Source organism: Xiphophorus hellerii, chromosome 15 (genome assembly GCF_003331165.1).
Source record: "Xiphophorus hellerii strain 12219 chromosome 15, Xiphophorus_hellerii-4.1, whole genome shotgun sequence".
NCBI lineage: Eukaryota > Metazoa > Chordata > Actinopteri > Cyprinodontiformes > Poeciliidae > Xiphophorus > Xiphophorus hellerii.
This window is the reverse complement of record NC_045686.1, coordinates 1,853,237-1,871,477: the sequence shown is the minus strand read 5'-3', so window position 1 is coordinate 1,871,477 and position 18,241 is coordinate 1,853,237. Positions and strand designations below refer to the sequence as shown.

At 35.5% G+C, this 18,241-nt stretch overlaps 1 protein-coding gene across 2 annotated transcripts in view; it reads right to left on the bottom strand.

Annotated features, from left to right (window-relative positions):
• Positions 1–18,241, bottom strand: part of LOC116734657 (exostosin-1) — a 250,148-nt gene that overhangs the window by 39,080 nt on the left and 192,827 nt on the right. For both annotated transcript variants that reach the window (XM_032586179.1, XM_032586180.1), the window contains exon 4: positions 2,200–2,293. In XM_032586179.1, coding sequence (XP_032442070.1) covers positions 2,200–2,293 — 94 coding nt within the window. The remainder of the gene's footprint in view (positions 1–2,199; positions 2,294–18,241) is intronic.

Genomic DNA, 18,241 nt, shown 5'->3' with positions numbered 1-18,241 from the left:
GACTCCAGAAATTTTACTCAAGTAAAAGTAAAGATACTTCATAATAAAATTACTCAAGTAAAAGTAAAAAGTACAGTGCAGTAAAAATACTCCTAAAAGTAAATTTTATCAAAAAAGTTAATCAGGTAAATGTAACTGAGTAAATGTAACTAGTTACTACCCAACTATGTCTAGCAACCCAATCGGATCTCCAGCACGTTTGGACCATCCAGAACCACTTGCTGCGTTGTTCTTGGTTGTGCAGGATGCTCTACTAACTTCAAAGATGCACAATTACACAATTGTGCTTCTGTTTGCAGACATTTTGACGGTTGAGTGTAAATGTTGAGTTGGGGGGCGTGGTCAGCAGCAGCTTATTGGGATTTAAAGTGACAAGAGGCCCCAAAATAACTGAATTTGAATGGACCAATTGAAAGTTTGATGATCTAAGAATTATTATCTTGTTCAAGGAACCTTAATAGGTCAACTTTAGACTTTTAGATGTTGCCAGAAAATTTATTTGTGTATATTTGACTGAACACATGTTCGTGAAGCTTAATTCTCAGTTTTGTATGCATAAGTTTAATTTTCAATTTTTTAATTAATAAAACTAAGCAATAATGCGAAGGTTGAGAGGAAAACATCAGTCTTAAACACATTTACAGATCTTTAAACCTCATTGTTACATGTTTCTCAGAAGCAGTTTGGATATTTTCCAATTTCACAAATGAAAAGTGTCGTTAAAAGAGTGTATAAAGTCAAACTTAAATGTAAAAAATGTCTAAACAGATGGAAAATCCAACAGAAAAACATGAGAGCTGACTTCATCCAGGAGGCATAGATTGATAAATAATGTGAAAACAGTGAAATGGACAGAAACAACTTGCTAATGGAAGATGAACACATCTGTGGTGTGAGGAAGTCTTCTCTGTGGCGTATCTACAGAAACAGGCCATTTCTATTTCAGGGAGATGACAGATTGTCAATACTGATATAATTCAGCGTCGGTCTTGTCGGAGGCGACAGGGAGCCGCCTGATTGGTGGAGGAGCTCAGCTGGAGCGCTGCAGACTTACTGATACTAATTATGACACAATATGAATGGAACATGGAAAATAGCGGCTCTCTTTTGGTACCAAAGTTGGGATATTTTTGATGAAATCGTTGCGGCAATATATTTATTTTTTTACTAAACTGTTTCAGAAAAGTTTTCCTTCGTTTTACAACAAACCTGCAGTTTGCTGGATTCCAATCAAAAATGTTTTAATTACCTTCCTGCACCAGCAGGTGGCGATGCTCATTACTCAAATGATTCTTTGCCCATTTGCCGTTCAGTAATCGCAAATTCAATTTTGTGGAACATGAATCCAAATTATTCTTGAAAATGTGTTTTGGGATTTTTTCATATCCAAAAAATGTACAATACTAAAAAACAAGCAGGCAAAGGCTATTTGCAAAGCAGCCAATCAAGGAAGGCCTTTAACTTTCTTTGATTCTAATTGGCTGAACAGCTAAGTGTGCGAGTAAGAAGATTATTTTTAGATGTTAGCTCCTGCGGTAACATCAAGACTGTTTCCACTGTGCGCATTAAAGAATATTAAGGTATATTTGATGTTTTCGTAAATAAAATAGGCTGTTTTAAACATGACCTCTAGATTTGAGCTTCTGGAGGGTTATTATTATTAATAATAACTTCTGTAAAATTTAGAAAAAGAGGATCTTGAGTAATGCTAGATAAGTGCTAGGGAAAGGATTCTCCCAAACTTTACTGTTTTACTGTGGTATGATTTATAATATTTTATGTTACATTAAAACACAGAAATAAGCAAATTTAAAAATTCCTTTGAGAAAATAAGAGAATAAACATTTTATTGCCTTAAATGCAAAACCGCAGCATTACTTCAGATTGATTATTTTTAGCAAAGGATGCATCTGCAACAACACTTTTTGTTCAGCTTAACATTAATGCAGTGTTGGGATGATATGTTTATTATTTTTTAACTAACATATTAATAATTGGATAGCAAAAAGTGCCTAATAGGAGAGGTTTTTTAGCAGAATATGAACCAGGAGAAGCTAAAAATGCCACTTGAGTTTTGGGTATAAAATATTTACACACAAAGGATAAACATTGTGTGCTTTTATTCAATGCTTTCATGTTTTGCCTTCTTGGTTATCATCTGGTAGTAAGGCAGTGACATTATTCTGAGCAGGAACCAACCTGTAGGGCCTCCAGGAAGCGAAACGACCCCAGACGGCGGCCCCGCGGCACCAAGCAGAAGCTGGAGTTGTGAAGCAGCTCCTGGTAGTCGAACCTGCAGAACCAAACAGAAAAGATTGGATCAGAAATATCGCAATCAGCTGGGATGCAAGTAAAAAAATGAATCCTAAAGAAGACATGTTTGGTTATGTTTAGTCGCTTAGGAAAAGACGAGAAACAGAAAAACAAAACCAAAGTAAGACTAAGAAACTGAGCAGGGTAAAAACTCGTTATCCAAGAAGCATTTTGTGCAAAAAACATAATGAACATGTTTTGTGTAGCCAATGGGCGGCCAAAATTGAGTAAAAAAACCCTAAGATGAAGCAAATAAAGTAGCTACATTTTATTTATTTTCAAAATACCTACAAATAAAGTTGTACATTTTTGACTTTTGGAAATTTCTGAGTTTCAAAAGTTGAAAATTGTCAACATCATTCAGAAATGTCCAAATTTTGTTTTTTTTTACCCCTCCAGGGTCTTTTGTGGCTCTAGTGTCCCTTATGTGACAGCAGGCTGACAGGAAACGGGGAAGGAGAGGGGGAAGACATGCGGCAAATGTCGTCGGGTCCGGGAGTCGAACCCGCGACGGCGACTCAAGGCCTCCAAATATGGGTCGCGCTAACCCCTACACCACCACGGCACGCCCATGTCCAAATTTTTTGAAGAAAATTTCTGAGAATACTCTCAAAATTTCAGAATTTTTTGGTGGAAATTTACTACTTTTTTTTTTTTACCTACAATGGCCCAAATTCTCCGTTATCAATTTTTTACGTTTGCCGTTTTAAAAGAAAAGCATCCAGTTTTCAGTTTCTTTTGGGCTCGATTAAGCAAATTTATTTTCAGCAATAAGAACAGGATTTGGTCACTTCTTTTCAAACGTTTTCTGTATTTAGTCAAGTTTAATAATTGAAATAAAAGCAGATTTGGGTGAATTATCTCATCATGGTTCTACCTTATGTTAAGAAAGACAAACACTTTGTGGTGTGCGTCACGTTTTCCACTGTAAGAAAATTAAAATGTAAAAGTTTCCATCTGCATCAACTGGACAAACTTGTATTGTTTTTGAACTGCATTTGGGGCCCGAAGCACATCAGGTCTAGGGTCAACAGTTTTTTACTTTTGGAAAAATTTAGAGTTTCAAAAGTTAAAACTTTTGAAACTGAAATTTCCAAGTTTTCTCTAGAAAATTTCTGAGATTAATCTCAAAATGTTTTAGTTTTTTCTAGTAAATTTTCAACTTTCGAAAATCAAAACAACTCCATAAGTGGAAGATTTCCTCCATGTTTTTTTCTAGAAAATTTCTAACAATCTAAAAATTTTGAAAGTTTCTTTCAGCACATTTTTGACTTTTCAAACTCAGAAATTTCCTTGTTTCTTCAAGAAAACCTTTGTTATTCTAACATTTCATAGCAGCGACCTCTAACTGTTTATTTTTGGGTGGCAAAGGCCACTGAAACTTTTAACTACAAGTCACTTCTTCGTCCTGTCAGAAGTCTGAGACATTAAATCTCTCAAAATGTGTGTGTGATCTCAGGGCCGGCCTGAGGAGATCTCTGATAGCAGCCTAATCTGTCTGGGATCAGACCTTCCCACACACACACACACACACCCACACACCCGAACACACCCACACACACACACCGGTGTGTGTTCCTGCCCGGAAAGCTTTCCTCCAAAACGTGTGTGTGTGTGTGTGATAAATCCTCATGATGCCGTTGCCACATTACCAACCGTCCATGAAAACCTGCTGGGGGTTTTGTGGGAAAAGGAGCAGAAAATGTAACATATAACTAGATACACAGACAGAAACATCTGTTCAAAGCTAAAAATCATAAAATTCAATCCAGTTTGTCTTGGAAACCAGAATTTCTGAGATCTAATTGGGAAAATAGTAGAAACAAGTTTTGGACTAATGGGAACAAGAAGGTCAGTATCAAATATGCTAATGAATATGAAATTAAAAACATCATATGGACATTAAAACAGAGAAACAACATTACTTTGTACTGCTAAGAGTTGTTTTCCTGGTCACAAACAACCTTTTTGTTACCAGAAAAACAATTTTTTTAGTTTTATTACTAAGAATATATGGCAGCATATTAGGAGCATTGTAGATAGGAAAGAAGAGAAGTCAATTTCTACCAAAAATTCAGAAATTTTGAGATTACATTCAGAAATTCTCTAGAACAAAATGAGGAAATTTTTGCATTTGAAAAGTCAAAACTTTGGTGGAAAAAAATCTCAAAAATGTTGAGATGAATCTCAGAAATTCTCTGGAAAAAACAAGGAAATTTCTGAGTTTGAAAAGTCAGAATTGTGCTGAAAAACATTTAACCCTCTATGGCATGACTTTTAGGTTTTTTTGGGAAAAAATATTTTTCCTGCATTCTTTGGGAGCTTAGTGGTCCCTAGTTACATATCAATCATAAAATCAGACCCTGACGCCTCCCGGAACCAGATTTGGGTTTGTTGCCTCAGGGCAACATTGTGCTACAAGGGGGCTAAAACACCAAGATTTTCTACAGTGATTATGAGAAATTAAATACAAATCAAACAAAAACTATATTCATAAAAAAAAATTGTTGACAAAAATAAATCAGACATGGTTCCAATTCACCAAATATAAAATAAACAAACTTTCATTAACGAATGGTACATTTAAGAAAACTACTAAAACGAGCATTTGTGTGTTTGTACGTGTATGTTTGGCAGAGTTAGACTCACTAAGGATGTTGCCATCAGTCTTTTTCCCTATTATGTGTAAAACATCAGGTAGGAATTGCTTGCTGATGTGAAAAAGAGTGTATATCACATTTCTGGTACTTGATTATTGACATACTTGTGAATCACCATCTGTTTATCTGATTATCCATGGGTTGTAGCGACCAGATTCACATCAGTGACTGAAGTTAGGACTGCAGGTTCTTTTTTAAAGAGTTAGTTAGTTTTGAGGATAAACAAACAATGAAATAATGGTGGTACAGTGGATCCTCATGTTTTCATCGAGAATGACCCCAGCTTATGAACCACGCACTTTTTGTCCATGAAATGAGCTTGCATCCATCTCCTGTTGCTGTTAGTCAATAATACAGTTAAAAAATTGGCTGTGATAATCATTTTGTAATCAACTGCATATCAACGCACTAGAATAATATTGTCTGAACAAAAGGACCCCTACTGCGCAATGTTGCCCTGAGGCAACAAACAACAAAACACAATTTTAGTATATAAATTATATAAAAAAATGTATTTAAATGACCTACAATGCTTCTTTACATACTCACAGACATGTAAATATTTTTAGTTAGAGTTACCCAAAATTTAACCATGAAGAAAAGTGATCTGTAACCTACAAGTAGGAGGCAAGGTGTACCATGCATCTCTGCTCAATAAAAAGCAGGTGACCTTCCAAGTAAAAGGTCACCTGGACCTCAATACCTCTTTTATTTGGATAAAAATATGTCTGGTGGCACTTTAAATCACGCCCCCCAAAAAGTAAAATAAAGGAGCAACGTGAGGTATAGATATGTGGTTTGTTGCCTGAGGGCAACGCCATGCCATAGAGGGTTAAGAAATTTTCAGGTTAATGCTAGAAATTTTCTAGAAAAAAAACAAGGAAAGAACATTTCTGAGTTTAAAAATTCAAAGATGTGCTGAAAAAAAATCTGAAATTTTGAAATTAATTTTCAAGTAAAACACATGGAGTTTCAAAAGTCGAAAATCTTCCACTTGTGGAATTTTTTTGAGTTTCAAAAGTTGAAAATTTGCTAGAAAAATCACTTCAAAACTTTGAGATCTCAGAAATTTTCTAAAGAAAAAACTTGGAAATGTCAAAGCTCCTCGGGAGCTGCTGAATGTATCTAATGAAGTAACTTATAATATAATAATATGACAGAGCATTGGACTAAACTGGGAAAAATAAAAATATAAAATTATAAGCATAAAGTAAAAAAAAAGATGAATAAAGTCCTACTATGACAAGATTACAGCTGTAATACTGTGATTATTGTCTCGTATTATTTTGACTTTATTCTTGTAATTTTATTTTCTATTTTCTTAGGGTGACCCTAAAACTCAGTTGTACTTTTAAAAACAAGTAATCATTACTTGAGTAGCTTTAAATGAGTTACTTTTTGAAGGATTAAACCAAAATCGAGTTTCTTTTTTGAGACAACTATTCATCCCTGCTGCTGTTGTATTTATTCTTCCCTGGATTAAGTCAGATTATCTTCAGACTGCTGAGCTTCACTCTGTTGAAATGTGATGACCAGTTAAATGTCTGGATGCATCTTTATGCATCTGCAGCTAAAAACATCCGGCGGTGCATCAAAACCTGCAGACATCCTGAAACTCCTGCTGCTTCTTCAGATATGAAGATTTCACCTCAACTGACACTTTTTTTTTAGGAAACTGGAAGCAGAAAATAAACACTAGATGGGACTGTGAGAACAGATAACACTCCGTTTTAATCTGATGTTCATCTCTGTCACTGACTGAGCTCGGAGAAGCTCAATTTTCTGAGTGATTAGTCCTTCATCGCGCCTCCTCAGACGCCCGACTCGCCTGAGCTGCATTTCTCTCCGACTCCGAACAAATCAGAAAACTTTGCTCTGAAATTCATGTTTTCAAGAAATCTCATTTTAAGACATGTTTTATTTTCACAGAATATATCTAAACGTGATTTATTTATTATGAAGTTATCTTTTTAAATACACTGTAAAAAAAACATCTCAAATTAACGGTAAAATACCGGCAGCTGAAATTCTGGCTGCCGGTATTTAACCGTAAATTCGATACGTTTTTTTTCTTCTTACAGTGTATTTACCTTAAACAAGAAACTTGATTTCTATATTATTCTTTGAAGGAGTAATTTAGATAATTTATTGTTGCTATTTTATTGTTTTTCACTAAGTATTTTCAAAAAAATCTTATTTTATAGAAGAAGATAAAAAGTGTTTTTTTTTTAAATATACCTAAACATAATGTATTAATCCTGAAGTTATCATTTGGTTTAGTTACCTTGAGAAAGAAACTTGATTTCTGATTACTCCTTGAAAGAGTAACTTAGTTACTTTACTGATTACTTGACTTTAAAAGTACGATGAAGTATTAGGGCAAAGCAAAGAAAATAAAAAAAATAATTATGAGAATAAAGTCACAATATTTTGAGAAATAAATTGTAATATTATGACTCATGAATTTATAGTTTTTAGTCTCAGTATTTTCAAAAAAATAAAATTTTCTAAAGGTTGATAAAAAAGAGCTGAGACTTTTAATTTGTAAACAGGGTAAAATTAACTTTTACAGTAATTTTGTCTAATTTATTAAACCTTCCTAAATATAAAGCGTGTTTTGAAAGAAATTCTGTTTTTATTAGAATAAATTTGTTCAAACATTTCTTTAAATAAATGTCTTTTTAGTAATACAGCAAAAATGTTCTTTGCCTACAAGTAAGTTTGGACACCCCTGCATTAAGATTGTGCAAATCTGAAACAATTAATAAAGCTATATTTTGGGAATCTCTGTAATTTTGATTATTTGCTCCGTTTTAGGTTTCAGCTTCTTCACTTTAGATCTTTTTTCTTCCATCCAGATGAGAACTTGCATCGATTCCCTTAAACTACGATGATAAGCACCTGATTGCTGCTTTTTATGTGTGAATCTCTCCAAATTACCCAAACTCGTCAGGCAGGTGAAGAAATGCAGCTGAAAAAGATTTTCTTTCTTGGTGTAAGCAGGAAAGTTACAGGGAGAAACGAAGACTTGGCCCAAATGCTTAGAGTCGGAATTAAAAATCAATGCGTCCCGCAGCGAATCACTCAGAACATTTTAGCTGAAAAATAAAGTGTTGCTCAGTGTAAAGTAAAATGGTTTTCTCAGTAGAAGACACTAAATAGTTTCAGGAGTGACGGATCAATACAGAGCAGAACCCGAGATGCGGTTTACACCGTGAAAAATGTCTGCTTTTATATCAGAAGACAAGCCTGAATCCACACGCCGAAATATTTCACACGGAAAGTAATTCAGCTGGAGACTTGAGCTCACAGCCAGACAACAATGTATTGTTAGTAATTGGCAGCTCTGGATCCATCTGTTGTTTATGGTGTTTCCGCCACAAGCATCCGGAGCCGCCGCCGCCGCCGCCGCGTGAGAAACGGAGACGCAGACATCGGCGTGTCGGAGTCGGGTTCATCCAATACGCCACCAATTATCAGGAACTGATCCTGTGCTGCTATCACATCCAAACTAATTTCACATGTCACTTCAAACTTTGTCATGTTGGCGCTCAGATGCAATTTAAAAAAAAAGACTGTTTGCACATGGATGTGCTAACAAGCACATAACCCTGTGGCAACAATTCTCACAAGTACATCTGTTTAGTTTCCAGTGCAAATATGTTGAAATGAGACGAAACTAACTTACAAGTAACTTTCCATCGTGATAGAGGAGTTGATTTTAAGTAAAAAATTGTTAATATTGATGAAAAGGTAAAGGTATTTAACTTATAAAAAGGGGAAAATGTCAATAAAAGTGAAATACTTTTACTTTTTTAACAACGTTAAGGAATTCGTTTGATAAAACAAGCTCCTATGTTGTGCTGAAATGTCACTTGTAAGTTAATTTAGTCTTATTCCAAGTGAGCCAACATTTCGCATTAGAAACTAGAACTGACTTGGTAAGATTTTCTGTTTTTGCTAATATGTCCTTTATTCAGTGAAGTTACTCTCGAATCCAGAAATTTTACTCAAGTAAAAGGAGAAATTCTTCATGATAAAATTACTATAATAGTAGTAAAAAGTACTCCTAAGTAATTTTTTTCCAAAACGTTACTCATGTTAATGTAACTATTTACTACCCAACTCTGACTGGATTAAAGTGATTCCTTTCATTGTCAATCACTGATATTTATTAAACCAGATTATTTCAGGCAGTGGGTGATAGACGGCTGCAGGGTTATAAATATTAAATCAACCAGATATGCAACCGAATAATAATAATTATTATTGAGCAATGAAGAGCCGAGGTCTGAGTTTGTTACAAGCTAAAGGTTAAAAAGTAGATTAGGGTTAGGGTTAGGGTTAGGGATAGGGGTAAGGGTTAGGGTAGGAAAAGGAGATTTATCAGATAATCCAGCAGCTTCTGTTTGTGAATTTACCTGAGAAATGAAGATGCTGCAGAGGAATGTTTGTACATTTAAAGAGCTGCTGCTGTAAACAGTTTACACATAGAGCCTGTTCTGTGCTGTAATGCAGATGTTTTACTGCGCCTGGCAGCTTCTCTTTGGGAACAACAAGTGCGTTTGCTCTCCAGGGCTCAGCAGTTAAAAATAAACTAAGTGGTTCCGATTTGACCTGGAAACGTTTATCTTAACTCCCTTCCAACGCTAAATGTAAATCTTTCTTAAGTGTACATTAGCGGCATAAATTCTACCAACCTGTTAATTATAACATGAATGTGGTAAACGTTTATGCACTGAGGTTTATAACCCGAATATTTCTCTTCAGCTTCCATCTATCATTGATTGCATCATCCACAGAAGCCTAGAAGAGGTCGTTATGTTATCTAAGACGATAAAAATAAGTGTTGTTAACTTTTGCAGTGTTAAACAAATGAAAGAAAATATAAAAAATAATCAACTGTAGAGGTTTTAAAAGTATTCAGCAGGTAGAATCACAGGAAGTGATAATCCAACCTCCATTTTCAGGGTTGCTGTCGAGTGGAAAATCAATTTTATCAATTTATCAAACTCTAAAGAAAAATAGAAAGCAGAAACAAATATCTTATTATGCAAAAGAACAAACATCAGCTGACCAGCTGTCTGAAAATGCTTATTGTAATTTTGTAGCAGCTACAAATGAAAGGGGATCCATTATGTAAAATTCACATTTTGAATCTTTTTGTACTTCCATTTGGATTAAAAATAAAAGCGCTTTAACAAAACATCCAGCTTTTTTCGCAGCCAACCCCAAAATCTTTCCAAAAATGCTGGAGGCGACAACAGATGGTTTTTTTTTAATGCACACCAAGTTGATAGTTTGAAAAATACAGTACAGACCAAAAGTTTGGACACACCTTTTAATTCAATGAGTTTCCTTTATTTTCATGACTATTGACATTGTAGATTCACACTGAAGGCATCAAAACTATGAATAACATGTGGAAATATCATGAAAATAAAGAAAACCCACTGAATTAGAAGGTGTGTCCAAACCTTTGGTCTGTACTGTACATGTAGTTTATTTCTAGCTAAAATATAGGCAAAACAATAACAATAATAAATACCTTACAACCTATATGAAAACGAGAGTTAACTTAATTTGATCTTACAAATTCAAAAATCATTTAAAAAAAACCTCATGTCATCACACCGGACATTTAACAAACAAAAGACTTTTTTAAATTAATGGGAGGGTCTAAAAGTTACCAAAGTCATCTTAAATACAAATACAAAATATAATTACAGATTTTGGTTCTAGGGCTGCACAGTGGCACAGTTGGTAGAGCTGTTGCCTTGCGGCAAGAAGGTCCTGGGTTCGATTCCCGGCCCGGGATCTTTCTGCATGGAGTTTGCATGTTCTCCCTGTGCATGCTGGGTTCTCTCTGGCTTCCTCCCACAGTCCAAAGTTCTCTAAATTCTCCCTAGGTGTGTGTGTGAATGGTGGTTTGTCCTGTATGTCTCTGTGTTGCATGGCGACCTGACCTCTCGCCCGGAACGTAGCTGGAGATAGACACCAGCACCCCTGCTGACCCCGTTAGGGACAAGGGTGAACAGAAAATGGATGGATTTTGGTTCTAAACGAACTTAAATACATTCCAACTGCTGAAACAAAAACTAAATTGACAGAACGTAAGATTAGTAAAACTTCATCAAGCTGTTTTTTGGTAATAAGTTCATGTTTCTTGTTGTCTCTGGAAAATGAGCCGTTTCAAAAACTTGCAGAATGCAGGCACTGCCCCGTTACCTAGCGACCCCAGCTAGGCCCAGCCCGTTACCTAGCAACCAGAACAGAGCTCCGGGGCGGTTGGCCAGCTGGTTTTACTGCTGTATGATCATAATAATCGCTTCCCACTGCTGACAGTTCCATGTTTGTTTTTGAATAAAGTAATTTTATATTTTTCAATCTTTTTTCTGATTGTGGACTCAAGTATGTATTAACTACCTGGTTCTGCATTTAAAGTGAAGAACCTAAAGACATATTAACTGTTTAATGAAACTGTGTGTGTGAAAGAAACCTCTGTGGACTGACTGAAAAAGCTGCTTTGTATCTTTAAGCCAAAAAGACGATCAATGTCCTGTCAGCCACTTCTATTACCTCCAGAGTCGGATCCAAACAGGAACTTTCTTTGTTTATCCTAAAAGGATTCTGGAGTGTTGAGATTCTCTGGGAGTGTAAAAACATTTCTTCATTTTCCTCTGCCAAACTCTTTTTCTGTCTTTAATCTAACAATTTGATTATAAAACTCATAGTGAGACAATAAAAAACTTCCTGCAGCGATGTAATCTCTGCTTTAGATAAAAGTTTTGAAGCATTTTAAAAAATCCTTGTGAAGGAAAAAAAGTCACAAAGTGGTTTAAATGCTTCATTAGGCTTCAAATGTACTGCGTTAGCCACAAACATCAAAAACAGAATCATAAATCATACAAAGTTTAAGGAACTACAGAAATGACAAAAACATTCCTTATGTACTGGAATGGTCTCAGACTGTATTTACACATTAATAAAATATTTCAACAACTTCTTAGCCACAAAAAGTAACAAACTTTTTTTCTCAATTGGAAAGAGTCAATCTAAAACTTTAATAGGGAGCTAAATTGGGGCCATAATGTCTGTTGAAAGAAAAACTGAAAAAATGATTTGAAACTGAAAAAAAATTATCTTGAACCTAAAAAATGTTCAAAGCTACACTTAAAATTCAAGTTTTTTCAGTTTCAATTTGTTTTAAGTTTAATTTTTTTTAAATTTTCGAACAAACTTTATGGCCCCAACTTATTTCACAGCTGCCCACTACACCTGTCCATCACACACCAATATTATTTCTTTATTAATTGTAATATCAGCCAGCAAAGCATTTTTTCTTACACCTGGCTAATTTATTTGTAAACCAAGCCGTAGACTCACTTGAATTAACAGAACAAACTGTGATGACTTTTTTTCTTTTAAATTGGAGGGTTTCCAGCAAATTTGTTTTTGAAACATCAAATTGTGCAGTTGTATGGGCAACAGAAACACAGCTACAGATAGCAGTGGAAACATTATGGAGTCGAGAAATTTGGGTTAATTTCCATGATAAATTTGTCAATAATATTGGAATTATGCACTTCTCTGATATAGGGATTAAACCTTTTTATATAAGTACAAACCTTTCCCACCAGATTAATAAAAAATATATTTGTGTCAGTTTTTATGAATTTAGAGTTTAGAGCAAATTTTAACCCCTTTAACCTGGAAAACCGGCATGCAGGCGTTCTGTTGCAGGTTAAGGGGTTTTAATGACATTGAAATCTGATTAATTTAACGCTTCCAGTGTTTGTTCCCAAACAGCAGCAGCTCCGGGGGCCAGGCTGAGGTCGGAGGGCCCCGAAGTCCCACTGGGGTAGAATCAAAAGTTCATAAACTACATGGAGGGGAAAATACCAGTGAGGGTTGCTGCTGTCAACTTCCATTTAAATACCAGAAGACACGTGGAAGAGCTTCACGTAAACACGGGAGAGAATCGCTCGCACGTTCATCGCTGCATCACTGAGGCGGAGGGAAATTTCCATATTTATCAGCAAGCGTAAGTAAGTGTGTGTGTAAACATCCGAGCTGAGAGCATTCCTGCTCGGGCCGAGTTGAAACACGGGTCTCTGGGCCGGTATTAAAGCGTAATGTGGCAGGCTGGTCTGGATCAGAATAATAATGCACTCACACAAACACACACACACAAAAGATAAACCCATGACACACACACATAGGGAAGCTGACTGTGTGTTTCAACAAACAGATGTTTCTTAATGTTGATTACAACATAACATTTCACAAAATAAAAGATAAAAGTTTTTTTTAGAACTGAAACACATACTGTAAGTCAAGCACAGTTTTTCTTGTGTTTTTAAAAGCAGGTGAGTCCACCAGCTGGTTAGGACAACTTTCAACAGAAAAGAACAAATGGAGTAAATTTCCACCACAAATTTTGAGATTCATCTCAAAAATTTTCTAGAAAAAACATTGAAATTTCTGAGTTTCAAAAGTAGAATTTGTTTTTACTTTTCAAACTCAGAAAATTTCCAAGAGTCAAAAATCTTTGACTTTTGAAACTTTCTTAAAGTAATCTCAAATATTCCGATTTTTTTCTCGCAAATTCTAAAATGTTCAAACTCAGAAATTTTCAAGTTTTTTCTAGATGAATCTCAAAATTTTATAGCTTTATATAGCAAATTTTGGATTTTTCCCCCCAAGTATTATAAGCAAAGTAATCTGTCAGTGAAACTGTTTCATCAATTTTAAGGAATTATTTACTTAAATTAAGCTCCTATGTTTTGCTGAAAAGTTACTAGTAAGTTATTTTTGCCTTACTTAAAGTGATCTAAGACATTTGCACCAGAAACTAGACACAAAAATACTGTTTGTGTTTTTGCAATGTGTGGCAAATCATTAGGAATCACTTTTTTTAAGAATGATCACTTTAAAGTTTTGTGATAAAATCTAAACCTTCATGTCTATTTGATGAGAGGCGTGTCCATTGAGGTTTAATCATAATTAAACAACAAAAACACAAAGAAAAACTGTCAGACTACATATGAAGTACATTTGATTGATTTCAAAGAGAAGTTTGTAGTAGTTTTAAGGAAAAGTAACACCAGAGTTATTCTTCCGTTGTGAATGGTCATCATGTCATGATTTATGGATTTCGGACAGTTGTAGTTTCACCGCCACAGGAATTACATGTGTGCCATGAATCCTGCAGCCCAGAGACCGGCTCACCGGGGAAATGTTTACAAACATCCATCTGTTTCAAGCTTTCTGCAGTCAGAGGTCTCCACCTTCAGGATTAATAACAAAAAGAAAAACACATGACCTGGTTTTATGCTTTGGAGAGATGATGAAAAAAATCGGTGCTCAGTTTGAGGCTGAACTAAAATGTGTTGGTTACATTTTAATAGTTCCTTTAGCCTTTAAACTGTGAACTATTATGCTTCCTTGAAAAGGTTAGGATAGGTCTGTGGTCTATACAAAACATGCCCATTATCTCTTTTGCAACAAATAATTTGATAATGAGGTTTTAGTCTGATCAGTCCTGTCTAGTTTGAGCTTTTCTAGGATGTGTTCTAGGCAACTCAACATGTACTCTCACACATGAAAATGGCTGCAAACAGATGCGCAATTATACAACTGTACATCTTTGAGAAGCAGAAGTGGAGCCTCCTGCACAACCAACAAGATTGCAGCAAATGGTTTTTTGATAATAAATCAACAACAAAACGCTTGTCTTTTCCAGCAGCCATTGTGTCAATCAATCAATCAATCAATGGATGATGTCACATTTGAGGTTTTTGAAACACCTCATTTTCCAGACAACAAAAATCTCTAACTTATTGCCACAAAATATAACTGGGTGGGTTTTTTAAGTGCTTGAACTGTTTTTAGAAGCAGCTGAGTCAAATACACTGCAAAAACACAAACTCTTACCAAATATTTTGATCTAGTTTCCAGTGCAAATATCACTTCAATTAAAACAAAGCTAATTTACAAGTAACTTTATGGCAAGAAAGAAGAGTTTGTTTTAATTCAATAATTATTTAATGATGATCAAAAATTAGTAGCTAGTTCCACTAGAAGATTATTTTACTTACAACATGGGAAAATGTCTTGTTATAAGTGAAATGATCTGACAGTGAAACTAGAACTTTTTCATCAATATTCAGGAATTAGTGACATAAAACAAGCTGTTATAGGTTTTATATATAGATGTAAGTTAGTTTTGTCTTATTTTAAGTCTACTAAGATATTCACACTAAAAACTAGACCAAAAATACTTGGTAACATTTTGTGTTTTTGCAGTGTGGAGGTATAAAAACATTCAAAAAGTGAATTTTGCATAATAGGTCCCTTTTAAAAGCTGTAATATTCAACACGAAGCGGGAAAATAATTCCCTCATATGGCTTTATCAGAATACTGACAATATTTAAAATGAATCTCTGGAAGATAAGCATTATTTTTCTAATAGTTTTAACAATACGACCTCCGCCACTGCAGCACTGCAATTAGTTCATCACTTCCCTTTTTGGCTCCTATTTCCTTCCAACGCTTCAGTTTGGCTGTTTTTCTTTAATTCAGAGGAGCAGCTGGCATCGTGTCCCAATAACAAGAACCTATTTGGCCTTAGGTGCATCTAAAAGGAATGTAGAGGTCTCCTGTCTCATTCGAGTGGACTGAACAAGAGATGTTGCCATCTTGCCGACATCCTTGCACAAAACAGGTAAAAGCTTTCCGGTGTTAACCAATCAGCCGTGACCTTTCAGGGTCAAAATCCCTCTCACTCGTGCAGAGAACCGAAGACAGAAAAAAATAAAAAATAAAATCCCTTCAAAGTCATGAAATAAAAACCTGCGAGCATCACATCTATATTTTTATTTCCCCCCCTTTCCTCTGACTGAGCACAGAGCGCAGTGGGTGATGACATTTCCAAAATCACAAAGTGTTATCAGCAGATGTTCTGTGAGGCGGTGGGTGTATAATCAGACAAACAATGCTGGCGACAGTTTAAACGCTCCTCGACCAGAAAGTTGCTTAAAAAATCTGGTATTTTCAGAGCAGCAGCATGTTTAGGATGTTAGCTAAACATGCTAACATGTTTAGCTAACATGTTCAGCTAAAACTAAAGCTGAAGCCATTTGGGTTGAAGCCGGGCAACATTTCCTACTGTTTGTTCCCATTTATTTTTCAGATTGTCTCCCAGCAGGCCTTTTGATCAAAAACACAAAATCTTACCAAGTAACCTTGGTCTAGTTTTTAGTGCAAATATCTTAGTACACTTACAATAATACAAAACTAACTTAAAATAAACTTTCAGCGAGATACAGGAGCTTGTTTGAAGTAAATAATTTATTAACACTGATGAAAAAGTGAAGGAAAACATTTTAAGTTGTTCCACTGCTACATTATTTCATCATAACTAACTTTTAATAATATTAACAAATTATTGATCAAATGAAGCTCCTATTTCTTGCTGAAAAGTTACTTGTAATGTAGTTTTGCCTTATTTCAAGTGATTTAAGATATTTGTGCTACAAAACTGGACAAAAACACTTTGTAAGATTTTGTGTTTTTGCAGTGCAGATTCACACACTGAGATGGTGAGCGTGCTAACAAAGTAAATCCGTCATTACAGCAGATTTTCACGTAGCTCCTTAAATAGTGATGTGATCTGTGCATATTACATTTGGAAATTAAATATTTGTTTATATTTTTTGCTGTTATAATATCCTAAATGTTTCTTGAATTGCCTCCAGATGATCCAGTATTTTTGTATTTTGGTCTACTGTAGTTTCTAGTGCAAATATCTTATTCCATTTAAAATAAGACAAAACTATCATACAAGTAACTTTTCAGCAAGAGAGGACCTTGATTTCAGTCAGTAATTCCTTAATATTGATGAAAAAGTTCTAGTTCTACTGGCGCCGTTACCTAGCAACACCAGCCAAGCCCAGCCCGTCACCTAGCAACCCAGTTCTAGTTCCATTGGCAGATTATTTCACTTATAACATGACATTGTTCCCATGTTATAACTGAAATGATCTGCTAGTGGAACTAGAACTTTATAATATTAAGGAATTATTGACTTAAAGCTGCATTATGTAACTTTTTAAACTTTTACTTGCTGTAGCTGTCACTATGTTGCGACAATTGAGCTCCTCTACTTTCTCCCAGTGCAAACTGCAGAAATACACCACTCAGTCAGAAACGACCAATTGGAGCCAGGAAGAGGGCCTTAGTGCTGTCAATCAGGTTTGTATGATGCGCTGCTCACACCCCTGCCCATGGCTGTCTGCTTTGTTACAGATTCTTCCCAATAGCAGAATGCTAAAGCTAGTTAGCTATCAATGATGGCTGAAAAACAGGTTCTCTGTAAAAGTAAGTTATTTCATCACCATTAGCATATTGAGCAGCGAGTACATCACTGTGATTGACAGCAGTAAAGACGCGCCTCCTGACTGGTTGGTTGATTTTGATCATGCATTTGTTCAAACGGCAATTGTAGCTCAGGGAGGAGTTGGAGGAAATCGATCTTTTCACAGATTATTTGTCTCATAACATACTGTTACATAATGCAGCTGAAAAAGAAGCTACTCCATCTTTCTTAAAAGTTAGTTTGGTCTTATTTTAAGTTTACTAAAATATACTAGAAACTAGGTAAAAATACTTGATAAGATTTTGTAGTTTTTCGTCACTTAGCTCTTGGTAAGATTCCTCTACTCATGCTATAAGTGGAGGAGATTTTACCATCTCCTACGATGAAGGTGGACGGCTTTAAAAACCGAAGCTGCATCCAGTCAAAGCTGCAGAGTTTCCTGCAGAGCAGTAGAGGTGAGCAGCAGTCGTGTGTATTTTAATTAAGAAATTAGCCTCAGCAGAGCTATTTTCAGCAAACGCGGACTGCAGTTCTGACTGAGACATCGCTGACACTTTCAGATGTCTTCTTCTATTATTCATCCGGTAAGCTGAATCGTGTGGTTTATCCCACATTTCCACACTTTCATTCTGCATGACAGTCTGCAGTCTATACATAGGGATCCATTAATGACCAGAGACACGCGCTACTCACATTCACACATGATGGAAAGTAAACGTGTGAGGTTATCCTAGGTGCAGGCAGAAATCAATACTTCTGAAAACACGCCACTTAACTCCCTCCCACTCTGCCTGTAACTGGGAAACAGACGGAAAACGGGAGAAAAAAGTGACTTGGAAGCGACGCTCACCCTTCACCTGAACACATGCTCAACATTTCAGAGAACAA